The 25,321-nt window shown below is 52.0% G+C and overlaps 9 protein-coding genes across 9 annotated transcripts; 5 read left to right on the forward strand and 4 right to left on the reverse strand.

Moving 5' to 3' along the window:
- Nucleotides 1-152: 152 nt before the first annotated feature.
- CkaCkLH20_05310 (methanesulfonate monooxygenase) lies at nt 153-1,375 on the reverse strand (the record flags this gene model as incomplete). Its single annotated transcript, XM_038888029.1, has 2 exons — nt 153-1,272; nt 1,326-1,375. The coding sequence occupies 2 exons, from the start codon at nt 1,373-1,375 to the stop codon at nt 153-155; spliced, it is 1,170 nt and encodes a 389-aa protein (XP_038746505.1).
- Nucleotides 1,376-2,183: 808 nt separating this feature from the next.
- CkaCkLH20_05311 (acetate transporter) lies at nt 2,184-2,788 on the forward strand (the record flags this gene model as incomplete). The annotated part of the gene is made up of 3 exons (XM_038888030.1): nt 2,184-2,333; nt 2,389-2,584; nt 2,649-2,788. The coding sequence occupies 3 exons, from the start codon at nt 2,184-2,186 to the stop codon at nt 2,786-2,788; spliced, it is 486 nt and encodes a 161-aa protein (XP_038746506.1).
- A 1,089-nt stretch (nt 2,789-3,877) lies between these two features.
- CkaCkLH20_05312 (uncharacterized protein) lies at nt 3,878-5,340 on the forward strand (the record flags this gene model as incomplete). The annotated part of the gene is made up of 4 exons (XM_038888031.1): nt 3,878-4,179; nt 4,237-4,710; nt 4,762-4,870; nt 4,930-5,340. 4 exons carry the CDS (start codon nt 3,878-3,880, stop codon nt 5,338-5,340), a joined length of 1,296 nt encoding a protein of 431 aa, XP_038746507.1.
- Nucleotides 5,341-5,830: 490 nt separating this feature from the next.
- CkaCkLH20_05313 (uncharacterized protein) lies at nt 5,831-7,335 on the reverse strand (the record flags this gene model as incomplete). Its single annotated transcript, XM_038888032.1, has 7 exons — nt 5,831-5,967; nt 6,037-6,208; nt 6,263-6,449; nt 6,516-6,633; nt 6,683-6,809; nt 6,875-6,961; nt 7,030-7,335. 7 exons carry the CDS (start codon nt 7,333-7,335, stop codon nt 5,831-5,833), a joined length of 1,134 nt encoding a protein of 377 aa, XP_038746508.1.
- A 1,310-nt stretch (nt 7,336-8,645) lies between these two features.
- On the forward strand, nt 8,646-12,915 carry CkaCkLH20_05314 (ABC transporter; the record flags this gene model as incomplete). Its single annotated transcript, XM_038888033.1, has 2 exons — nt 8,646-8,927; nt 8,983-12,915. The coding sequence occupies 2 exons, from the start codon at nt 8,646-8,648 to the stop codon at nt 12,913-12,915; spliced, it is 4,215 nt and encodes a 1,404-aa protein (XP_038746509.1).
- Nucleotides 12,916-15,056: 2,141 nt separating this feature from the next.
- On the forward strand, nt 15,057-17,215 carry CkaCkLH20_05315 (major facilitator superfamily transporter; the record flags this gene model as incomplete). Its single annotated transcript, XM_038888034.1, has 6 exons — nt 15,057-15,389; nt 15,449-15,527; nt 15,583-16,046; nt 16,127-16,551; nt 16,618-17,030; nt 17,088-17,215. 6 exons carry the CDS (start codon nt 15,057-15,059, stop codon nt 17,213-17,215), a joined length of 1,842 nt encoding a protein of 613 aa, XP_038746510.1.
- A 1,055-nt stretch (nt 17,216-18,270) lies between these two features.
- On the reverse strand, nt 18,271-19,915 carry CkaCkLH20_05316 (uncharacterized protein; the record flags this gene model as incomplete). The annotated part of the gene is made up of 3 exons (XM_038888035.1): nt 18,271-18,554; nt 18,624-19,715; nt 19,777-19,915. The coding sequence occupies 3 exons, from the start codon at nt 19,913-19,915 to the stop codon at nt 18,271-18,273; spliced, it is 1,515 nt and encodes a 504-aa protein (XP_038746511.1).
- A 738-nt stretch (nt 19,916-20,653) lies between these two features.
- Nucleotides 20,654-22,826, forward strand: CkaCkLH20_05317 (uncharacterized protein; the record flags this gene model as incomplete). Its single annotated transcript, XM_038888036.1, has 12 exons — nt 20,654-20,865; nt 20,934-21,165; nt 21,218-21,355; nt 21,428-21,602; nt 21,659-21,824; nt 21,880-21,949; nt 22,065-22,102; nt 22,164-22,299; nt 22,364-22,396; nt 22,450-22,508; nt 22,578-22,614; nt 22,674-22,826. 12 exons carry the CDS (start codon nt 20,654-20,656, stop codon nt 22,824-22,826), a joined length of 1,449 nt encoding a protein of 482 aa, XP_038746512.1.
- A 349-nt stretch (nt 22,827-23,175) lies between these two features.
- Nucleotides 23,176-25,248, reverse strand: CkaCkLH20_05318 (uncharacterized protein; the record flags this gene model as incomplete). Its single annotated transcript, XM_038888037.1, has 5 exons — nt 23,176-24,039; nt 24,096-24,294; nt 24,357-24,478; nt 24,533-24,583; nt 24,637-25,248. 5 exons carry the CDS (start codon nt 25,246-25,248, stop codon nt 23,176-23,178), a joined length of 1,848 nt encoding a protein of 615 aa, XP_038746513.1.
- Between the last annotated feature and the right edge of the window lie 73 nt (nt 25,249-25,321).

The following is a 25,321-nucleotide window of genomic DNA, read 5'->3' on the forward strand; positions in this document are numbered from 1 at the left end:
ATGAGATTCAATATTGTTAAAAACTCAACTCATCTGGTTGATGATGTAAGGTTCATATTCCCTGTGATAGAGGCGAATGGAGTCACCCCCAGTCTCCATTTAACGGTATTCAGCTGCATTTGGCGGTTTGTCTCATTTCCCACGTTTTCAGTTTACTTCTTCTTGTACACATCACCGGTTCTCCCTATCTCATAGTCCGCATCCTTCCCCCGGCCCTCTTTCTCAAACTGCCTAACGAGAGGAACCACATCTCGTCCAAACTGTTCAATTTCTTCGTCGTAGTGGAAGAACGCAGTGAGAACGAGATTGATACCCAGGCTCTTCAACAAAACCAGCCTTTCCGCCACTTGCTCTTTGGTCCCAATGAGCTTGGTTTTGAAGCCATCGTTGTACTGAACCAAGTCGTCGAACTTGCTGTTAGCCCACATGCCTGTCTTGTTGGAGGTACTAGCTCCGGCCTGCTGAACAGCATCACGAAAGGCGTTGACAGCCTCCTTATCCGCTTTACCTTGAATCTCTTGTAGCACACGGACAGCCTCCTCCTCGGTCTCGCGAACGATGACGAATCCGTTGACGGCAAACCGAACATCATTCTCCCGCCCGACCTTGGCAGCACGTGCTTTGACATCGGCGATCTGGGCACGGAAGCCATCTAGATCATTCCCGTTCATGAAATACCAATCGCTGACCTCGGCCCCGTTGTTCCTTGCGTCATCGCTGTTTCCACCTTGGAAGATCTCCGGATGAGGTTTCTGTAGCGGCTTAGGACTGAGCTTGTAGTCTCTGAAACGGTAGAAGTCGCCAGCGAACGTGAAGCCGGTGTCTTCGGGAGCCGTCCAAATACCCTTGAGACAGCGGATGAACTCGTTGGTACGGCGGTAACGCTCAGCATGCTCAAGCCACCATTCACCTATGGCTGTGAACTCTCCTTTGAACCAACCACTGACGAGGTTGACGGCAATACGGCCATTGCTGTAGTGGTCTATGCTGGCGATTTGCTTCGCAGCCACTGTAGGGTTCCAAGGTCCGGGGAGAATAGCAGCAATGAGCTTGATGGTGTCCGTTCCCTGCAAAATAGCCTGAGAAAAGGACACCGACTCATGTTGGTTGGCAGCACCGTATGAAGCAGTGAACCGAATCTGAGTGAGGCCGTATTCGATGCCGGCCTTTTCCGCAGCTTTGGCGTATTTGATATTGCTTGCGAGGTCCCAGTTGGTTCTCTGAGGAATCTTGCTGATGATTAAGCCTCCAGAAACATTTGGAACCCAGTAACTTCGTGAATCCGTTAGAATGATTGATACAATGACTCAAGAAGTGTCACTTACGCGAAGAGTAAACGGTCTGGTTCAGCGTTGAGAGGATGAGGTTGGGCCATGTTGAGCACCTTTGGAAGTCCAAGAACGAAGCCCAATAACGGCTTTGCGATTGACAATATCCACAGAGAGTCCGTTTTGCAAATAATGGCACAAAAGCGTTAGCATCCCACCGGACCACGCAAAGATTTAAATGGGTTGAGACGATTCCCTGAGGGGGGACTCTTGTGGCAGCGAGTACTCTCAGAAGATGGGCCCCCATTTGACCGACGATTATGACGGGCTGCTTTCACGGTATCCAGGACTCTCCCAATATTGAATTGCCGTTCTACCGCTTTGAATTCCTCGTCGGCCAGGGCCAATGGAACCAAGATATCATAGCACCAATGACGCGATCTATAATGCAACCTCGCGAAGATCTAGGTTCGTGGAAAGTAGATAGATAAACTTCACCTTCGGCAAATCACACGGCGCTTGATTGCAAAAGGAGACATTTCCTGGTTTCGTTTGGATTGCACCATTATCGATTGAATGACGAAAGTATCATATCCCAATCCACACTGGTCCTTTCCCCACGTTCTCGACACCCCATTTCTCCGCAACATCGCGCAAGGTGACATTGCTCTGAGATCTGCGAACCTTATATCGAGCCAACTGCCGACGACGCGTTCGCGTCATTCAGGGATGTGGCAGCATACAGGGATTGGCATTGGAACAGAAACAAACTCAATTCTTTCCCTTCAGCAAGCGTGTTGTTGACTTTCTTTGAAGTATGTCTCTTTTTCTGCTTACGAGTGTCTTTGTCTTATGTTCGTTCCGATCTCCGAGTTTTTCACAGTTGCATCTCCCTCTCGATTCCTCTAGTTCAATATGTCGAGCTACTCCTCTGTCAACGTCCAAAATGGGGCAAGTGAGAAGGCTATCGAGACTATCAAGCCCGAGACTTCTCTAGACAGATCGGAAATTGTCAGTCTGAACGCTCCAAAGCTGCCAACGCCGAGACCACTTCCCTATGCTGCAGTAAGTCAACTTCTCCCGTCACCAGGATACGAAGGACTAATTCAATTGCTGCCAGACATCATTGCCCATCGGGGCTTTCTCGACGACGCTAACAACTCTCTCTCTGAGTTTGATGGAATGGAGAGGAGTTACAACAACCAATGTCTACATCGCAAACTTCTTCTTTCTCGCAGCGATTGGCATGCTCATATCGGCTCAGTGGGAGTTGACTGGAGGCAATGGCTTTGGGTACAGCGTGTTCAGCTCTTTCGGTGAGTCGTGGTCAATGCAATCTGATCCTTCTAACGAAACAGATTGCTAAGAGTTTTATCAAAGGGCTTTTCTATGCCGGATATGGCGCAATTCTGACCCCTTCCTTCGGAGTCTCTGCTGCGTATGGCGACGACACGACTCAGCTAAACAACGCTCTGGGTCTCTTCATGATCAGCAAGTCCTCAATTCCACTACTTCCATAACTGGGACTAACACACTTTTTCTTTGCAGTATGGTCTGTTTTTGTACTCGCATACTTGGTGGCATCTCTGCCCACGAACATAGTTTACATCTTGATCTTCTTGTTCGTGGAATTGGCGTTTGTCACGGTCGCAGCAAGTTACTTTGCTGCCGCAGACGGTCACGCAACGGCTTCAATCGGCCTCAAGAAATCGGGAGGAGTCTTCGCATTTCTTGCTGGTCTCGTTGGATGGTGAGGATCCCTCAGAACTCTCTGATGATGGTCACTAAATCGCTGGTTTCTGAACAGGTACTTGACGTTCCATCTCCTCCTCAAAGATTCGGTCGTCGAACTTCCTCTAGGAGACACTTCCCAATACTTTCCCAAGACTCGAAAGAAAGCCGAATGAGCCCTGAAACCTTTTGTCAAGATATGGAGATGGATGCGGTGGCAATTCTTGTCATGGGACGGAGTGACTTGCGTGCCCGATCTGATTGATGCGGTTTGTGCCAGACAACCCGAACATGGATGAGAACCTTGATCAAGCACATGTATTGGATACATTAATCGGTAATACGTAGTTTCAAAGCTAAATAGATCACGTTGCATTGTTCTAACATCACTCTGAGAAAGCGAAGATGATGCACCATTTACTGATCGGCAAATGGCCCCCGTATCAGATTTCACTGAGGGATAATCGTTCGGAACTAATTATCAGAAGACACAGCCTGGGGGAATGTTACTTTGTCCTTGCAGAGCACGTTTTCGCCAGCGTTGTTTAGTCCGGAATTGTGTGGGGGCATCCCGGCATCTCATGTACAGCTAGGATTGCGACATATCGCAACATTGATGTGGGACATTACGCAAAGGCGATGACGGCTGTCTTTGCCGACTGAGTGCTCCACGCTCATCGGAGGTTGATTGGCGAGCTGAGGGGTAGCTGGAAGCCAAGGCATCACGACTGAGGGATAAGGACGTCGTATCTAAAGGAGAGAGCGCGTGAGCCTGACCACCACACAACATACCATCTTTCTCCTTCAGATATCTTCTCTACAGCTAGTTTTGGCATGCATATTCGTTCATCCTGAAGCCCGACCACATACGCCCCAACATGACTAGCAACGCCCGATCCGTCCCATCCACAGACCCTAGCGTCTACGATGAGTTCAAAGCGAAGTGGTCTCAACTCCCGACTGACGAAACAAGTTGGGTCCAGCGAGCCAAAGACGTCGCCTCTGTTCTAGCACAGGATGCAGCACAGCGGGAGAGAGAGAACAAATCACCCCGCGCAGAGGTTGCTCTACTGAAACATTCCGGACTCTTGAAGATCCTCGGTTGGAAGAAGTATGGAGGTGGTGAACAACCGTGGAGCGTTGGGTACAAAGCCATTCGAGAAGTTGCGAAAGGTGACGGGTAAGCGACACGGTATCAAAACTTCACCTAGGGCGGGCTACTGATGCTTACTTCCAGATCCATCGGGCTGCTTCTTGGCTATCACCTATTGTGGTCAACAACGGCGAATGTCATCGGAAGCTCTGAGCAGGCAGACCGCTTCCAGGATCTGATTATCTCAAACAATTACTTTGTCGGAGGCGCTGTCAACCCTCGCGACAGTGATCACAAGATCACTTCTGATGGAGACAACGTGGTGTTCAACGGCTTCAAGAATTTCAACACCGGCGGCGTCATCTCAGATCTGACCGTCTTGGAGGGCGTGTTGGAAGGTACCGAGGATCATCTTTACACCATCGTCAAGACGGAACAGCCCGGCATCGTGTTCTCTCACAACTGGGATAATGTCGGTTTGCAGCTCAGCGAATCTGGCAGTGTCAAGATCGAGAACGTGAAGGCTCCTTGGGCCGATGCTTTGGGATGGAACGCAACTGAGAAGAAGCCCGATCCTGGGATTCTTAAGATTCCGTTCGCTTCTCTGCTACTTCCCACGTAAGCGGAGATGTACATGTGGCATGCTTATGAATACTAATGTCCTCGCAGAATCCAACTTGTGTTCGGCAACTTTTACATCGGTATTGCCTGGGGAGCTTTGGACTTCGCCTCGGCATACACCAGAAAGAACACCCGGGCGTGGCCGTTCGGCGGAGATGTGAGTTGGCACAAATCAGCTGCGTAAGTGTATTATTGCTAATCTCGGCATTCTTTTAGAATAAGGAAAAGGCTGAGGACGAGTTCTACATCCTCTCTACTTACGGAAACTTCCTGGCACACCTCCGAGCCGCTACCACTCTGGCTGACAAGGCAGGAGAGGAGATTGACAAGGTGTATCGACATTCCGGTGAACCTGCTGCTCGTGCAAAACTCACTGCGCAAGAGAGAGGCGAAGCTGCCGAATGGGTTGCAAGCGTCAAAGTGACGGCTACCGATACAGGGTTGAGAGTGACTTCCGGTGTTTTCGAGGTTACGGGTGCCAAGGCGACGTCGGCCAAGGTTGGCCTGGATAGATTTTGGAGGGACATCAGAACACACTCACTGCACGACCCTGTTGCGTACAAGAATCGTGAGCTTGGGAGGTATCAGTTGCTGGGAGAGCTGCCTGAACCTACCTGGTACACATGACGATGCGGAGAACCAAGATAGGGTAGCAATCTTGCCGTGTATTGAATGAAGACCACCAATTGCTCACTCATTCTGATCAGCCCGAGGCTTCAGTAGTATCGAATTTGGGCTGCTGGCTTGCAGAGCCTTTCGCACACCAGTCATCATAACACGGGCAGTAGCGTGTTCTCCCGAGAGTTTAGACATGCTTATCGCAGCAAACACACCACTTACGCAAGCAGAATCAATTGTTATAAACATTACGCCGCATGAGAACACCGCAGAGTCGGTGTTCATATCTATGTACGTACGCACACAGCATTTACTGAAGGCACTGAGTCCATGGCATCTCGGGTGAGAGAGATGCCTTCCTTGGATGAGATTTCGGCGAAGCACTAGCAAGATAGCACGGCAACTAAGTGTAAAATCCCTAGGAGCTTGTCTTCTTCTCCCAACTAGAGGAAGTCACCATGGTTAGTACACATTTTAAATGGAGCTACAAGCGGGCAACTCACAGGTCAAGGAAGAGCTTCCACAAGATGGAGAACATGACACCCTGCAGTCCGTTGGCCAGAATGCGGGTCTTGAGGCCGCGGCCAAGCAATCCGATGACACCATCGTTTTGGATAACCAATTTTGCGGCTTTGGCTGTACAGAGAGATATCATCGTTAACCAAGCTGTTCGCGATCACAATATCGGGATATTTGTGCACTCACTGTAAGACACCTGCGTGTCGTTAACCTGGCGGTAGGTCTTAACAACTCTCAAAGAGTTGGATACGCTGTCGGAGATTACGGAAGCACAGAATCCGATGAATGCAAGGCGCAGAAGCCACAGGAAGAGATCGTTCTTGTCTGGCTCCGGGATGTTCGCACTGAGATAGTTGTACTGATGTCATTGTAAGCAAATCGTCTCTCATGGCTCCCGCTGAGGTAAACTCACGGTTCCGAACCAGGGGTAATGCCCGACGAAGGTGGCGGCAGCGGTCGCAAAGGCTCCCCACCAGAGACTTCCAATGCCATGCGTCTTGACGCGCTGACGAAGAATGGCGGTACCTTTGGCGCCTTGAGCTTGGAGCGTGGTCTTGAGTGTGTCGATGGGCGTCAGGATCATGCGGAAACCGGCGGCGCTTCAAAGAAAATTACTGAATTAGCGACCCAAGTTCATACCTGGTTCCGTTTGAGACTTCTCTTACCAGAGAGACGCAAAGATGGTCTTGATGAGCGTTGGTAGCTGGTTCAGGAACGAGTTCGACTCAAGCAGAGCGAGGATGCCAGCGTTAGCAGCCGTGTCGCCAAAGCGAGAGACCGGGCCTGATTAACGGTTAGGGGAGATGAAGGCCGTGTTGTTTTAAGCGCGTACCTTGGATGAGGGCGGCGCCAATTCCCTGGTAGTATCGTCGTATCCCTCCATCATTGTACAGTGTCGCGGTAGCAGTCCTGAAGCCAGTACCGAAGCGGTATTGGTAGTTCATGATAGTTCGAATGGGCTGAGATATCAGCATCATTATACCTCAACTGTTCTCCATGCCTCTCATGTGAGAAGAACACTCACCATCAACGTCAAAACTTGAAGAACCATGGCAGCGGCGCCACTGAGACCGCCGCCAAGAGCCCTCTTGAGCGCTTTCCCGAGGTCGAACTAAACAATATGGTCAGTCTCAGAGGTCCTTATGAGAATTTCTGATGAACAAAGCTCCATAAACTCACATTCGTATCTTTAGCATCGACCCAGCCCTTGATGAACACAGCCAAAACAACAATCGCAAGGATTGCCCAGAAGGCCCTCCATAGCCACCAACTGGTCGTACGCTGGGGTTTCTCCTCTTCCTCGGGGCTGGGCGCAATCAGGTAAACCTGCTCCGGGTCTTGGTTCTCTCCGTGGTCGTTATCGCCGTTGGGCCGGTCCCGGGACGACTGCTGATTCGGCTCCTCATCGTCGGCGGATGTCCGGAGCAACGGGGTCCGCTCGTCACTCGGTTGCCGCTGATTCTCGATATCCGCTTGCGTTGCCATGTCTAGAACGCTACACTTCCAATGTTCTGATGGTGATGCACAAGATGTATTGGACCGCGTTGAGGCTCAAAGCTGAGGTCTTGAGTTGTTGGTGTCGAAGTTGGATTTGTCATAGATTATTCGGAGCGCGATATCGCGTGCATGCGGGGTGGTATCGCGTGCTTTGACCTTTGCGCGACTCTTACCTGCGCCACTCTCGGAGATAGCTGCCACAAGATAACCGGTATATCAGCCACCCGTCTTCCCATTAAGGAAGGTGATCTCGGAGCCGGTAGCTACTCGGGACCGGATCCCGAGCTGTCGGCTTTTGTCAAGTGAGCGACCTTCGCATGACCAGAACTTCACGAGGACAAATGCAATACGCCGCGCAATACAATGCAGCCACCCTTATAATCTAGTTATAGATATCTCGCTATACCTAACGAGTACACATTTAACATTCAATATTCAGAAAAGTTTCTTAATAAGCTTCCAGGCTGCCATGGAACTGCTGCAGACTTCGACCCCTCTCGTTGAATAATAGCGCTGACATAGGAAAGGTAACACATAATAAACACCCGAGGGGCGCAACTCCCCCGGAAGAACTTCACGAGGACATTTTGCTTGCTTGGGAACATCGAATCATTCCAGGAGCACAAATTCTGTTGCATCTTGCCGGATCTTTTTCCAACCAGTGATTCATGTCTGCTCCGCTGAGTTTGGGCAACTCATGGTTCTGGACAGCACGAATGTTACTATCCACTTGAGTTGAGGTTGGCCAGCAATCGCTCAAACTCGGCATTTGATGGATCCATTACTTCCAGAACAACGGAAGCAACTGGCTTCAAAAGTCAAGCCTGTCAAACTGATCGATAACTATGAAACTATGTTGGGCCAGGGGCTTGGGTATTCGTTACCGATCGGCCCCACGGTAGCAACCCGGCACCAAAGTGGACTGCTCAAAACGCGTCATCGCGACAACCGGAATGCAACTTCGGCAACATGTAACACCACGCAATGAAGCTGCGAAAGACACGGACTGATCGACATGCTCCCCTGTCACAGTAGTTGGTCCCATCCGTGGGCCTTTTGCGATTCAACCGGATTCCTTCCATCGACCGGGGTGCTGAGAAACAATGAGCTTGTGTCTAAGTTCATCTTGGCCGTGAAGTCCCAGTTGACGGTATGTTTTGTTAATGTCTTGGCTGCTATTCCCGCTGTGCCCATCGAACTCTGTTGCCGTCTTCGAGGAGTTGCAGAGCAGGCCGGTTCAGCAAACATATCCGATCTTTTTCTTGGCTTTTGCATGACCCATTCGGTAGTCCAGCGGCATGATTTTGTTTGGCAAGAGCAGCGAAGGCGAGAAAGCTGGCGCCGTTGCCTACAGCTCTGTGCAGCAACCTGCCGGTCAGGTTGAGGCCCAAGAACCTCCGACAGATTCATCTTCTGATTTTCCAGAACCCGGGAAAAGACAACGCAACTGGTCACAGCGTCTGAACCCGCTCAAGACGAAGTATGTACCATTGGTACCAGAGAAGCGCCAACCATCTTTAGAAGCCAAGGCTGGCTTCATATCCAGACTGCTGTTTACCTGGGTTACCCCTCTAATGCATGTAAGTCGACATAGAAGCGCAACACTACATGAAAATCACTTAACACAACATGCAGATCGGTTATCAACGACCACTAGAGCAGAACGACATCTGGGAGGTGAACCCCGAGCGCAGCGCTGAGGTCCTCGAAGTCAAATTTCGGGCTGCCTTCCAAAATCAAATCAGCAATGGCAGCTCGCGTCCGCTGTTGCGAGCACTGTTCAGCACTTTCAAGAAGGAATTCATCATCGGTGCAATTTGCCAACTCGGCAGCACAATTGCGGCAACCATCTCGCCTTTCCTTCTCAAATACCTCATCGCCTTCGCCACACAAGCCTACAACGCAGCTCAGAATGGCTCGGCGCCACCGAACATAGCATATGGCGTAGGCCTCGTCCTCATCATTACGTTTCTTCAGGTCATCATGACGCTGAGCATCAATCATTTCCTGTACTTTGGCATGACGGTTGGCGGCGAAGCCCGTGCTGTTTTGATGTCCGTCATCTTCGACAAAGCAATGAAGATCTCAGGACGCGCCAAAGCTGGAGGTTCACACGATGCGGCATTACCCCCGAGCGCAGTTGAGCCCGGCAGCGAAGAGGAGCGGAAGTGGTATGAGAAGCTGCTCAAGAGGCGCGAGAAGCAGAAATCACCAAAGCAAAATGACAGCAAGATTGAAGAGGACGGTGGCTGGAGCAATGGCCGTATCGTCAACCTCATGTCCACGGACACCTATCGGATCGATCAAGCCAGCGGTTTCTTCCACCTTCTCTGGGGCTCTCCACTCAACATCGTCATCACCATGGTGCTTCTGTTGATCAACCTGACCTACAGCGCCCTGCCAGGACTGGGTCTTCTGTTCATCTGCTCTCCAGCGCTAGGCCTGGCGTTCAAGGCTCTCTTTAAGCGCCGCTTTGCCATCAACCAGATCACAGACGCTCGTGTAGGCCTTACTCAAGAGGTCTTACAAGCGATGCGTTTCGTCAAACTATTCGGGTGGGAAACAAGTTTCCTCGGGCGCATTGACGAGATTCGCAAGAAGGAGATCAAATCCATACAAATTCTCATGTCGATCCGCGACGGTATTCAGGCCGTCGCCATGTCCATGCCGGTTTTCGCCTCAATGCTTTCCTTCATCACGTACTCTCTGAGCAGTCATTCTCTGAACCCTGCTCCTATTTTCAGCTCGCTAGCTCTCTTCAACGGCCTACGGATGCCTCTCAACATGTTACCCATGGTCATTGGTCAGGCGGTCGATGCACTTGCGTCAGTGAAGCGCATTCAAGACTTTCTTCTGGCTGAAGAATCCACGGATGACGCCCAGTACGACTACACCAACGTGAACGCCATCGTGGTCGAAGATGCAACTTTCACTTGGGAGCAGACTTTGGCACAGGCGCGAGACGACCTCAACGACGATGGGCGTGGAACTGGAGTCAGAACGCCAAGCACAATGACCATGATCGAGCCATTTCATATTCCCAACCTGGATCTGACGGTGGGCAGATCAGAATTGGTCGCCGTGATCGGCAGCGTTGGCTCTGGAAAGACGTCTCTTCTGGCGGCTTTGGCTGGGGACATGCGTCAAACGGGAGGCTGTGTCACCTTTGGAGCTACGCGTGCCTTTTGCCCTCAGTATGCTTGGATCCAGAACGCCAGTGTGAGAGACAATATCGTCTTTGGACGGGACTTTGACCGCGAGTGGTACGACAAAGTGGTTGATGCCTGCGCCCTCCGCACCGACTTCCAGATGCTTCCTGATGGTGACAAGACGGAAATCGGCGAGCGCGGTATTACTGTCTCCGGTGGACAAAAGCAACGCATCAACATTGCGCGTGCTATCTACTTCAACGCTGACATTGTCCTGATGGATGATCCTCTTTCTGCAGTCGACACACATGTTGGCAAGCAGATCATGGATAAGGCTATCTGTGGCCTTCTGTCAAATAAATGCCGTATCTTGGCCACCCACCAACTCCACGTTTTGAACCGGTCCGACAGAATTATCTGGCTTGACGAAGGCCACATCAAGGCGCAAGGAAGTTACGAGGAGCTCATGGCCGAGAACGAAGATTTCGGGAAGCTCATGACACTCACAACCGTGGACGACAAGTCACAAGAGTTGCCAAAGAATTCCAACAGTCCCATCACCTCGGCCAACGAAGATTCCATCAACGAAGACGAGAAGCTGGTCAAGATTGAAACGCACAAGAGCACTGCAGCCCTCATGCAAGCCGAGGAAAGCGCGTCGGGAGCTGTCAGCTGGAGCGTCTACGGCGCTTACATCAAGGCCAGCGGTTCCATCTTCGTAGCTCCTTTGGTCATCGGCTTCCTAGTCCTCGCTCAAGGCTGCAATATCATGACCAGTCTTTGGTTGTCCTGGTGGACGGCGGGTCAGTTCTCTGGCGTCACTCAAGACACCTACATCGGTGTATACGCAGGACTGGGTGCAGCGCAAGCTATCTTGATGTTCATGTTTGCCATTTCGATTTCCATCTTTGGCACACGCGCATCCAAGGTCATGCTCAAGCGCGCCATGACCAAGGTCCTTCGCGCACCAATGTCCTTCTTTGATACGACTCCGTTGGGCCGCATCACCAATCGCTTCAGCAAGGATATCGATGTCATGGATAACACCCTCACCGACTCACTGCGCATGTATCTGTTGACTATCAGCATGCTGCTTTCCACCATGGCGCTCATCCTGGCGTATTACTACTACTTCGTCGCGGCTCTGGTGCCCCTGCTTTGCATTTTTCTCTTCTCGGCTAGCTATTACCGTAGCTCGGCGCGTGAAATCAAACGCCACGAGTCTTTGCTACGCTCGCATGTTTTCGCCAAATTCAGCGAGGCCGTTTATGGTACCACGACGATTCGTGCGTATGGACTACAGCAGCATTTCTCAACGGTTTTGCGGAAGCAGATCGATGATTTCGACGGCGCGTACTTTCTCACGTTCGGGAACCAACGCTGGCTCTCTCTTCGCCTAGACGCCATCGGTCTGGTCACGATCTTCGTGCTCGGTATGCTGGTCGTCACCTCTCGTTTCACCGTCAACCCCAGTATCGGAGGCCTGGTTTTGTCGTACATGCTGGGTATCATGGGCCAGTTCCAGTTCGCGGTCCGTCAGATGGCCGAAGTTGAAAACGACATGAACAACACGGAGCGCATTCATCACTATGGCACTGGTCTGGAAGAAGAGGCACCGTTGCAGATAGGGGAGGGCATGCCCAAGAGCTGGCCCAGCCATGGCGAAATCGTTTTCGACCATGTGCAGATGCGCTATCGGGCTGGTTTGCCGCTAGTACTCAGAGACATCCACCTGCATATCAAAGGAGGCGAACGTATGGGAGTTGTCGGTCGCACAGGTGCCGGCAAATCATCCATCATGTCGACATTATTCCGTCTGGTGGAAATTAGCGGCGGTTCTATTACCATTGATGGTGTCAACATCAGCACGATAGGCCTGCAGGATTTGCGGTCACGCTTGGCCATTATTCCTCAGGATCCGACATTGTTCAAGGGAACCATCAGATCGAATCTGGATCCTTTTGACGAGCACTCGGATATCGAGCTATGGGCAGCACTGCAAAAGGCAAACCTCGCCTCTGAGACATCTGGCTTGGGTCTGCAGACCGTGGTTGAAGAAGAAGGTCTCAACTTCTCCTTGGGTCAACGACAACTGCTTGCACTGGCACGAGCTCTCGTACGCAATGCCAAGATCATTGTTTGCGATGAAGCTACAAGCTCAGTCGACTTCGCTACAGACCAGAAAGTTCAAGAGACTATGGAGTCACTCAGGGGCAAGACGCTGCTGTGCATTGCCCACAGACTCAAGACGATTATTGGCTACGACAGAATCTGCGTTATGGACAAGGGTACGGTGGCTGAATTGGGCACACCACTTGAGTTGTTTGATAGGCGTGGCATCTTCACGAGCATGTGTGAAAAGGGCGGAATAAAGAGGGAGGATATCTCGGCGAAGGTAGCCACGAGTCCTGTCGTTTAGATCATGGCACAAGTAGTTGTAGAAGCCCAAGTTCATCACCACTGAATGTTGGCTGACAACGAATATTATTCCTTCGTTTTTCTCACTGATTTCGGATTCTCTGTCTAATAGACGTAACACAAAATACATTGTTGCGGCTTGGCGGATCATCACCATCATCCATCCGGGCAAATGCTTTCCTTCAACGTCACAACGGGGGATGCAACCACCAGTGCCACGTTGATCCAACATTACTCAGCGGGCTCAAGTGAGATCGGGTCGCATCCAATGTCACCAAAGGCACGTTGATCATGGAAAAGTCCACTTGGTACGCAGCCATGGGTCCAGTCTTGGAACATTGAGACTGGATACCTAGCTGTCACTGCCATGCTTGAGCCGAAAATACCACCAAGCCCAAAACTTGAAGAGTCTGCTACGGCATCAGTCTTGCCCACCGAGTGATGACGAACTCCATCCTCCATCAGATGTGAGAGCTTTGGGAACGGCTGCTGCACAGATCCACTAGTGGGCAACAGCAGTATCAGTCGCATATGTCAATGTCTGGATTGGCTAGGCCAAGAATCCAACCTGTGCATGACTCCATGAATGATCAAGTGCAAGTTTGTGATGGAAGTTGAGCTCGACAGAATAGAATTCCAACGCTGGTCATGCTTTGTTACTTCGCGGTTCGCGATTCGCGATTTGCGACCTTATAGAGGCGGGAAGTGGGGGATATCATGAAGCAGAAACAACGTCCACCTCGAGGCGGGAAGTGGGTGTCAATTCGAAACAGAAACATTGTCACAAACATCAGCCCAGTGGATACAATCCCGACCTCTTGATCCAAGACTTCAGTCTCACACTTGTTCAAGGGTATTCGGAAATTCCGGTTGGTCTTTGCGAGGGCAACCAATCGGACGATTTCTATCTGTCAACCACGTCTTTTGTTCTATTGTAAGTAAGCCTCCACGTTTACTGCAACCACGAGCTCTCGAGAGTGAATCCATCATCCTGTCAGATCATCAGATTGCATACCAAACAAGAAGACGAATTCTGACACACACGCGCACTCGTCGTGTCTTCTCGTCCCATCAGCGGCTGCTTGCGCGTTCGCCGTCGAAGATCGTACAGACAAGGTGGCAGTCACACAGTCGCACTGATCCCATGTCTGTTGCACGTCACGACGCATAAATGTGGCCCCCGTCTTCCACAACACCCTCTTGAGCCTCATGTCTGTCTGCCAAAGCCAGCATCGAGCTGCCATCCACTTATGCCGTTTTATGGCTTTACACATTTTTAGATACAAGGGACGGATCGTTCTGGATACTGCTGTTTCACCGCCAATATGTTCTACCTGCACGTCCACCCGCCGCGCAAGTGATTGCATAGGATAGCCTGTCGTCTATGGTCTCTGGAATATGGGGAAATGGTCTTTTGGAGCCATGAAGATTGTTCGATGATGCTGGGAAAGGGCCGGTACTTGCAAACAGGCCATAGGTCATTTGTCTGATGCCCTTGTTTTGCGGGCTTGTTGGCCACAGCTTCTGTATGGCATGGCTGTCCGGACGATGTCTGTGATCGAGAATCGGTTTTCTTTCGATTCCATCTCATGTTGCGGGACTCACCTGGTGAGACTGATGTTTTGCCGGGGTAAAATTTCATCTCTTGGCGATCATTTGACATTATTAATCCTCAGTTGTCGGTTGATCCATCTAGTTATAATAAGGGATGCCGTGGTTTGATATCGACAAGCTCAGATGATCATGTAGGGACTTTCTAGAACATAACGCTACAAAACAGAATTTTCTCAAAAGGTACGTATGCAAATATGGGATGATTGTCTTTGTCGTTCCGGTATATGATGTGAAGTTCGGGTACTCTCCTTCCTTGAATTGGTTGCCCCTTTCCTTTCTTACTGTGTTTCCGGGCATGACTACTCCCATCGCGAACGTTCAGGGTTGATAGCTAACCTCATCGAATTCCAGTCCCAACCCGGCCGGACCGGATCTTTTCTACGCAGCTTCCTGTGTATTTGTTTCTTCTGCTTCTTTGTTTACTTGTTTGTTTGTCATTTCTTGTAATATACGGTTCGAAGCACGTCAAGAACGCCAGTCGTGTCCTTCAGTCTTAACCATCACTTCGAATTCAGCCCCTTTCCCATCATGGAGGGCGACGACAAGAACGGGCACCTTGGCCCTGGAGACTTCGACAACGCGAACGGCGGCAAGCGAGAGTCCAGGATCGACAAGTACGCCAAGCGCAGCTCCCAGATGTTCATCCCGTACAGCGTCGTCGATTTCCGCCACTCGCAGCTTCCGCCTGAGAGGTCCCCCGCATACCCTCAACGATCTTTCCAGGACGACGAACGCCAACTGACGAGAATCGACTCCGTTGACACAATCACGGCCGAGAAGCAGGCCGCTGCTGTTCATGAAGAGGAGGTCCTCGGAAGCACTGAGATCTACGACAAGGACGGCAACATTCGGTTCATCCCTGTGAGTCGTGCGGAGAGAGCTATATCAACTTGAGAAAAGAGGCTGATTGGGTCCTGTAGACTCCTACTCCTGATCCCAAGGATCCTCTGAACCTCCCTGAATGGCGAAAATGGCTAGCTGTTGCTTCCCTCTGCTTCTGTAAGACCCATTTCTTACGAAGCTGAGCCGAGTTCCTCCTTCTAACTATCCAAAGTCGGCTCCGTCTCTCTCGCTGCTGAGATTGCTGTGGCTGGTCTTCTGCCTGTCTTCATTCTGGAGTACTCTGGTGTCGACCCGGCCTCGACCCTCAAGCACGCCGATCTCAAGGGCAACCCGGACCCCCTCGGTGTCGTTCCGCCAGGAGTTACGCCCGTCTCTCTGGCATCTGTTTCTCTACTTGCGACCATTCCCATGCTCAGTAACGGCATCGCAACTTACCTCCTTGTTCCTCTTACTGCAGCTATCGGAAGACGTCCTGTCCTCGTCCTGACATCGGCTTTCTCCTGGGCTGGTGGCTTCTGGGCGGGGTACAGTCAGTCGCTTACCAGCCACATCGCTGCGAGAGTCTTCCATGGCCTTGGTTCCGGTGCTGTCGAAGCCTTGCTACCCCTAATCGTTCAGGACATGATGTTCCTGCACAAGCGAAACAAGGCAGTTGCTTCCATCATTGCCAGTCAGGTGTGTTTCCCATCGAGATTACAACATGGTTGTGCGTTTCTGTCTGGTACAAGGAGAGAGCTGACATTACATCCAACTAGGGCCCAATGATCGTCCTCTTCGGTATCCTCGGTCCGTACATTGCTGTCAACTGGAACTGGCGTTGGATCTACTGGATCACGTCTGCCGTCGGTGTTTTGACCTGGGTCATGCTCATTCTCTTCGTTCCCGAGACGATCCGCAAGAGATCCAAGGCAGAGCTGGCCGGACACGAGATTTGGCCCATCGCACCGGGCGAAAACAGAACCCAGCTGGACTACGCCACCTACGGCGAGCGCACGAGGTGGGATGATATTGGTTTCTTCCAGTATGGCACCCATTGGAAGGATGCTGGCATGCAGATCATCGACACCATCAAGACGACCATGTTCCCCGCGGTTTTGTGGTGCACTCTCCTGCAGGTTGCTTTCGGAATGGTCATGGGTGCCACCGGGCAGGCCACTTCGTTTGCTCTTTTGGCTGCTGGGTAAGCGGTTTCTCTTTCTTCTCCCAACGCCGCAACAAGATGCTAACCAGAGTTTTGCAACAACAGAATCCCTTTCGAACTCACCGGTCTCTCTCAAATCCCCCAGATCCTATCAACCGTCGTCGTCTTCATCATTGGCGGTCCGGTAGCCGATGCTGTGTCTCTATGGATCTCGAAGAAGAAAGGTGGCCGAGAGCCCGAATATCAGCTTCCCAACCTCATCCTACCGATCGTTTTTGCCATCACGGGTGCCCTCGTCTTTGGCTACGCCGACCAAAACGGCCTTCATTACTCGATTTTGCTTCTCGGCACCTTTTTCCTCATGACTTCCACCTTGATCACTGCCCCTATCGTGCAGAACTTTGTCATCGAGAGTTACCCCCAGTGGGCCGGCCCAGTACTCGTCAACGTTTCGACTCTTCGTGTCTTCATTTCGTTCCCTCTTAATACGCAAGTCACTACCTGGCTTCAGGCCCTAGGTAAGATTCCAAACCTTTCATTTCTGAGAAGCCGTAGCTAACCATGAATCTCCACAGGTCCCATGACGTTTACTATCTACTTGTCGATTGTACTCCTGGCTGTGTCTACTGGCATTCCGCTCCTCTTCGTCTTTGGCAAGAAGCTTCGGATCAAGACGTCCAGCAAGGTCACCAAGAAGGCTTAGAAGGCACGATTCAGAAGAAACCATAAACTTAATGTTTGTCAGCACTCTATCGTAATCGTCACCCTGTCTCCTTGCGATCACTTCCGCGCGCAAGGAGACATCTCGCCCGCATTTCAATCCAACCGGGTAAACGCTGGCAGCACATCGTCAATTTTTCACTCTCTTCCAAAGTGAAAGTCACTCCATAAGGAGTCTTCGGCCCATTATCACAATGTATGTAATCATAGACAACTATCAACAACAGCAGTAGAGTAATAGACTTCCCCAAACATCAGTTTCCCGTGCGTGATGGTGATCAATGGAACGATCAGGGCTGTTGCCCCGCCCTGTCAGGCACGCTCTTCGCATCCAAGTAAACTCAAAGTAGCTTTGCTTATCCCAACCATGTCAAGCTGACGCCGCGACGTTCAATGGGGAAGTTGTTGGTCCTGTATGCCAAGCCCGAGCTTTACTAAACCGCAATTACCTAGAAGTCTATGTAATAGAAGCTACTAGCTACTATGCGGATAAGAACCTGTGACCTGTTCTTGTCCCGCTTTGGGAACGGGCATGAAACATCGCCGTCATGGTGTTCTAATTAGAATTGAAGGCTGTTCTAGACGAAGCTGAGTGCGTTTCCCCGGATGTTCACACTTGCGTTGCAGCGACCTTTCTCTCCATCATTGTCTTTGTATTCTCCGGCTATATCGTATTATACCCTACAGATGCGGATCTAGCTGTATGGCAAGCATGGGCTCATGTAGCACGGGGTGCCTATGGGCAGGTCTCACACAAACTGTCCTCAAAAGATTCGAAAGTTGAGGAAAGACAGAACGACCAAACCCATCACAATATGCATTTCCACACAATCAGACCTTGTCATGTACTGGCGCCTCCATGGATTTGCTATCGTCAAGTCAGCTTGTGTGTTCTTTCATCAAGAATAGCTTGTCAACCGAGGCTGTGGCTGAATGGGCACTCGATACCTACCTACCACGGTCCTTATTGTCCTGCTCCGGCACGCCCTGGATGACCTCGCCAGGCGAAGAAGTCGGAGTTGCGGTTTTGATAGTCTTTCAGGCGTTGAACCACGGACCCTTGAAGATTTTATCGATGTCCTCGACGCTAAGGCCGGCAACCTCAGGAACCATCAGATACACGTAGATCAGGCCCACGAAGCACCATCCTGCAAAGAAAAGGAACGCGCCCCAGTTATCGGTGACTTCAAGAAGGTCGGAGAGAGAAAATTTGACTGCGTAGATGAACAGCCAGTGGAAAGTCTGCCCAACAGCACCACCAAAGGATCGGATCCTGTTAGGCCACAGCTCACCACCGAAGACGTATGGCAGGATGAAGAGACCTGGGCCCAAGTGGTTAGTCATTCAGGTTCTCCTGTCTAGCAGAGACGAGGTAGAATTCCAAAACTCACCGATAGCGTACCCGAGCGCGTGGATATAGATAGCCGCAACGGCAAGAGCCGATGCAGCTGTGGACACAGGGCCTTCCTGGTAGGACTTGATGAAGACGCCAATGTAGATGTGCGAAACCATCTGAATCGTCATGCCGATGAACAACGATCGTCGTCGACCAAGAACATCGATGAAGAAGAAGGAAGCCAGGATGCTGAAGACCAGCTTTGAGAAGCCGTACATCCCACTGAGGAACATATCGTGGGCGACATCCTCACTGCTGCCCAGGAGGGCCATGATCGGAATAAAGTAGCTCGTAACTGAATTGGCACCGGAAAGCTGTGCTAGAGCGTATGATACTAGCACTTGCTGCAGGCGACGCAGGTTGGAGGCGACAGTGAAAGTCTCCTTGACGATAGACAAGAAGTTGGGTTTGCCCTCGACATCACCCTCGGCCATGATGACAGACGACTGGATGTCGTTGAGCTCTCCGATGATGCGGGGATGGTTGGCGGGAAGACGACGGAGCTTGGTGAGGGCTGCGATTGCATCCTCCCGTCGGCCAACGAGGATAAGCCACCTGGGCGACTCGCTGATGAAAAAGCTGGAGAGTATGCAGATAAAGACGAAGATGGACGCGGCGATCGGGGGGATCTGGTACTGAAGCTTGCTTGTTGGGATATTGTTGTAGATGCCCAAGACACAGAAGCTAGCAACAGTCAACGCCACCCCCATGAAAACGGTGTACCAAGAGGTGAGAAGGCCACGGATCTCCTTGGGTGCGATCTCAACAAGAGCCATCGGGCTGACGACGCTGAGCGAGCCAATGCCCATACCCGATATAATCCGTGATGCCAGAAGGCCCTTCATGTTAGGGGACAAGCAGGAAGCGACCTGGCCGACGATGAAGACTCCCGAGTAGAGGCGGTATGCCCATCGGCGGCCGATGTAGTCGTTGACCAAGAAGGATAGTGCCGCACCGATAGCGTATCCGATGTAGATGATGGAAACATATGTCTGGATCTCGCTGGCTTTGGAGCCCGATTTGATACCAAACTGCTTTTGGAAGCCTGGCAGAGAGGGAACGACTGCCGACGCGCCCTGTTCCCATGCTGGAAGACCAACCATGTCAGATGACAGCAAAAGAAACAGGGGAGTAATGGAGAGAATCACTCATCGGGAGGCCACCTAGGGCATAGAGTAAGGAACTACATAGTAGGGTGCTGTTGGCAATGACTCCGCGAGGTGTCTCCTTGATACTCTTGCCGTACTTGGCAAAGGAGGACCGAAGAAAGATGCTCTTGATGCCCATGGCCGTGATGCGGTGATCCTCTGAACGGATCGAACGTGAAGGCTGTCGGCTACGTTTGAAATGATGGTGCGCCTAGGCTGAGGGATGCCAGATCATGGTGATTCAAGTAAGGGTAAGTGGCATGGCTTGTGTTGATGTATATATACATATTTGTCCAACATTATGCCTGTCGATGGAATCCCGTGTCGTGGGAGCGCTCCCCGTGTTCTGGGGAAGGGGAGATAGTCGGAAGAATACTCCAAAGCGGTGATGCCGCGGAAGCATACGAGTGTCCAATCGGAGGCAAGGAAATCTCGGAGACATCCGCACCGACTCAGTTTGTAGATACCATGGTGGACGTCCCACAAGAGTCCGTTGCATCCAACCGTGCTTCTTTTTCTCAAAAACGTGACTAAAAACGAAGAATTATGTTAACAATTGAGAACCCCATTGTTCTTATCAAACTGAGCCACCTGCTACGCCAACATTTCAAGCCTCGGGATAGATGCAGCTTCCGGCCGGTCCTCCAAGCGGAGCCTATTGGTATCTGATCTTGTAGCTCGGAAGAATACGACGGAGCCTCGGGTCTTGTAAGTTGCAGTCATGCACTTCATTTGATCAGGTATACCACTGATAAGAAGGATAAATACCACGGCCAGCTTCAGCCATCGATTGGCAGTGAGTCAGGCACATCTCCAATTCCAACAGTACAGCAACAGTACCTACGAGCGTACCAATTATCCGCATACCCTCACCAACATGGTCACGGCTCACTCCAAGATAATCATCGTCGGCGGGGGTGTTTTTGGCCTGAGCACCGCGCTCTGGCTGGCCCGCGGTGGTTATAAAGACATCACCATTTTTGACCGATGCCCCTTTGATAAGAATTTCTACGACCCGGCCAATGGCTGCGACGGTGCTTCCTCGGACCTGAATAAGGTCTTCCGTATGGCCTATGGAGACAGGCTCGTGTGCGTACCATTTCAGCCCAGGCCGAAGATCTTGCAGGCTGATCAAGCTAATTCTCGCCTGCACGTAGGTACCAAGACCTTGCCATTGAGGTTCGCGAAATGTGGCTGTCGTGGAACCGGCGTATTGCTGGCAGCGCCCAGTCTGAGCTTCCGAGCGGACTCTGCCCGGAGGACGTGCTGCTTCACGAGTGTGGCAATTACTTTGTCTCGGCGGGCTCCGAACTGGCGCAGTTTTACCGGGATAGTCTTGATACGATGGAGAGGACCGCATCCGAGTTTCGCAGGATGCAATTTATCAGAGTAAGGACCGCGTTCCGCGCCCGATTCCCTCACCGGCCTAATTCTCATCCAGGGCGACCCCGCAGAGGAAGAGAGACTGCGCAAAATCAGCCCCAAGTGGGTTGAGAAATTGCACGTGGTAGACAAAATCAACGGTGGCGACCTCAACGGATTCATCGATATCAAGGGCGGTGTTACCATCGCGGACAAGGTGCCTGCCTACCTGCCTTTCTGTCCCCGCAACTCAGTCAGCAAGGGGTTATGCTCACATGCGCAACTGTAGGCCTGCGTGTACGCCAAATTCCTGTGCGAGCAGCTTGGCGTCAAGTTCGTCTTGGGAGACCCCGAGGGCACCTTTTCCAGCATGATCACAGAGACCAACGGTAAGGAAAAGAGGGTCATTGGTATCAGGACAGGCGACGGCCGGCGCCACTTCGCCGATCTCGTCATCGTTGCCGGTGAGACAATCCCATCCCGCCGAAGTCACTGACCCCGACTGACTTGGTCCCCGTAGCTGGTGGCTGGACGGCCTCGATTCTTCCCGAGGCAGCCAACGCCGTCGAAACGACCGCTGGCACAGTCGCGTTTATCGATATTCCAAAGGGCCGAAAGGACCTTTGGGAAAGATTCCATCCGGATAACTATCCTGTCTGGTCCTTCCGCTACGGGGAGGGCGAAAAGTACGTACGGGCCGTTTGAACGGGACCGCCAGGGGCATACTGATCTCCGAGTTAGCTACTACCAGGGGAACAGCTTCCCAATCTCTAAGGGAGGTCGGCTGAAGTTTGGCTTCCGTGGTCGCAAGGTAAGGGTGTTCCTTCTTCCTTTCCCGTTTACCAGACTCATGTGTCCGAACGAGAACGGAGGAGGAAAAGAACGAGGGGCCGAGAGAGCGTGCTCACTGACTTTCCTGCACGCAGTTTACGAACTTCGAAGATCACCCGAGCGAGTCGGGCCTGTACGTTGTCTTTCTTGGATCTGTCTACTCTGCCCAGGCGCGTTTCTAATTTGTGTTTCAGTCGCGTGTCTACGCCTCGCACCAAGTACACCAAGAACCCCATCAACACTGTACCGCTCTACGGCCTCTCTCGTATGAAGAAGGTCATCGCCGAGGCTTTGCCCGACCTGGCGGAGTTCGACTTCTCAGACAGCCGGGTTAGCAGTCCCAAGCTGACATGGCACGCACGAATGAGCACTTCAAGCTAACGCGCCGTCAAAGTTGTGCTGGTACACTGATTCGATCGACAACAATGTATGTTGACTTGACTCGCCCGGAGTGTACGCCTTTGCTGATCTCGTGAGCAGTACGTCATTGACTACGTCCCGGGATACTCGAACTCCCTCTTCATCTGCACAGGAGGCTCGTAAGTGGCAACTCGACCGTCCAATTCACCTTCCGAACCATGCCCATGTGCTAACAACGTCCGGCGCAGCGGCCACGGCTTCAAGTTCTTGCCCATTCTGGGACGAGTAAGACACGCCCCGGAGCTTCCATTTCTATGTTACAGGTCTGACGGCGTCATTTACAGCATGTCAAGAACCAGCTGGAGCGGGTCCCCGACCAGTTCACCTCGCTCTGGAAGTGGCGAGTCGCCAAAGCCGGCCAGGATAACAATGGCCTTGGACAGGGCGATGACGGTCCTCGAAATCTGTCAAATGTGGAGATGGCCCTTCGTGAGTGAACCCAGCCAGCCGGCTCTTGTCTGCGGACACGCATCGGTGTTCTAACTTGAATAATCGCACAGCTCATGATTTCGAGCGTTCACAAGCGCAATAGAGCGAGGAGGGGTTCCTATTGCACCGAGATGTAACGGCTTTTTTCTGGCGACCAGGCTTCTTAGAAATACACCAAAAGAATAGAAGTTTGTATACTTTACCGCGGAACAGCCGAGAATCATGTCACTTGGTGCCCGAGTGATTGGTAATGATCGGGGAGGATTCCCATTAATTCCTAGGTTCTTTCAACAAGCCGCTCTAGGATGAAATGCTCACGGACGAAGAGGATTGCTAAGATGCCATCCCAGTACCATGCTACGTATGGTGGTCGTACAAGGGAGCAAGGTCCTCCATAAACCCCGAGAGCAGGTCGTCGAACCCATCCAACACGCCCGTATGATCGAAATCTGCCATCCAAGCCCAGGCGTCTCGCTGCGGGTTATCTGAACCATCTTGGCCCGTCTGTGAACTTGCCTGGGCAGCGGACTTCCCATGAAGTAACATGGACATGGTTCGGTTCGCCAGCGCTTCGAATATGTCCCGATACGGAGCCGCACCCGCCCAACCCTCCGCTATCACCACCAGGACCATAGTACAGTCGGTAGAAGTCTTGATCACTTCTTCATGCGGCTCCACCGTGCGGACGGCTTGTGATGTCCAGAGGCAGTGTAGATATGTCAATCCAGCCAGGAACAGGCAGTGTAGGGTGGCCCAAGTGTATTTCACCGACGTGCCAATGTACTGGCGACGGTACATGCGGCACACGTTACCGGCAGCCTGCATGCAGTCCATGATGATGTTGTCCGGGGTGCCTTTGTCCTCCGCCAGCTGTCCACGGTAGAGGTGTAGTATGGTACCGCTGTAGTTGAGTTCGTACCACTCTCTTGTTGAAAAGATGGACAGAGCAGCACCGGCACGTGGCGGACACGGGGGTGCTGAACGCAGCCACTCGTCCAGGTCGCCACGCAGCTCGGCGATATGGGAACGCCTGCTCTCGCTGTCCATGCCACCCGGCGTATTCGCCGAGTGGACAGTGCCGTGCAAGCGGGCCCATATGCGTCGGAGGCGAATGACGTGGATCGCGTTAGACATGGACGTAGGCGCTTCTCCTGGTAGGTTCCGGGGGGTGCCGCCTAGACCTGTGTCCGTGATGAACTCGTCATTAATGTCCAGGGGAAGCTTGCGAGGCCGGTCAGCTGGTACTTATTGATTCGCTCATATAGGACCAAACTTACCTCGGCATCTACGTCGAAGAGTTGGATGCCCAGCGGCCGCCCTAGTCGCAACGCGCATGCACAATCTATCCACTGGGCGCACCAAAAGGCTCGCTTTCGCATTTCGAGCTGGAGCATGTTCTGATCTTTGCCGTGTCGACCAGCCTTGCGGTGGTAGCCCAGCTCGATACACTGGCGCAATGCTATGCCGGACAGTTTCCTGTTTGTCGGTCAGTATGCAGACGATACAACCTCGTTGAAAGACGATGTGGAGTTTCCTACCATAGAGATGGACCTGACCGGGAACGAAGAGAGTACATGGCATGACATAGGAGCCCTTGTATTGCCTCCAGATTGTTGCGCGACAGGACGTCCGAGTACAGCAGCGCCGAAGCGTATAATCGCTGGCCAGCGTCAGTGGCAACGGAGAAAGCGAGCCATGTTGATCGATATCTTACCTCTGCCAAAGCTTGGCTATTCGGCATCAGAAGAGCACCTGTAGCGTATACCTGGGCGGCCTCAGCCTTGGTCCTTGGGAAACACATAGCGGCTTCCGACGTACCATATTCAAAATAAAGAGCGGGCCGCCATACTCCGACCGGACATCGCTCCCCGCTTCGGGAGATGCCAGTAGCGTTGCTTCATAGCGTCTGAACGTCGGCTCGTGAAGGAAGGGATATTGTGGATGAATGTTCTCAAAGTAGGCCTTGCTTAACTTGAGGGCCACGGAGTGCCCTGGCAGGGGGCACGGCGAGGGCGGAGGCTCAAGCCTGTTCGACGTCCCGTCTTCTGCTAACGCTGTGTCGGGAATCGCGCCCAGCAGAGAAGAGTTGATGATGTGTGAAAAGGAGAAGGCCGATGAAGAGCCCAAGTACTGCGGCTCTACCTGGCTCGTTTTGATATCGAGAAGGCCAACCCGTGCCGGCAAGTCGCTCTTTTTGCCGTCCCTGTCAGGGAAAGGGGACGTTATTGACCATGCCACAGGGCTCTGGCTGGCTGGCAAAGCAGCTCTTGCGGGGCTGGGGATATGGCGATTGGGAGTGTCCGGAGGTTGAGTGTGCTCCGCGTTCTCGAGGAGGGCGACGCGCTCCTCGAGAGACCTCAGATAGTTGCGCGGTCTGTATTGCTTGGTCGCCGGGTCTTCAACGAGGCATTCTATAACCCTCACAGGCAGGGGATTAGGAAGAGGCAAAAGGGATACGGCAAGCACGAGCTCTGATTGTCATGCGTACCGAGGTTTAAGCGAT

Source organism: Colletotrichum karsti, assembly GCF_011947395.1.
Source record: "Colletotrichum karsti strain CkLH20 chromosome Unknown Scaffold15, whole genome shotgun sequence".
Lineage (NCBI taxonomy): Eukaryota > Fungi > Ascomycota > Sordariomycetes > Glomerellales > Glomerellaceae > Colletotrichum > Colletotrichum karsti.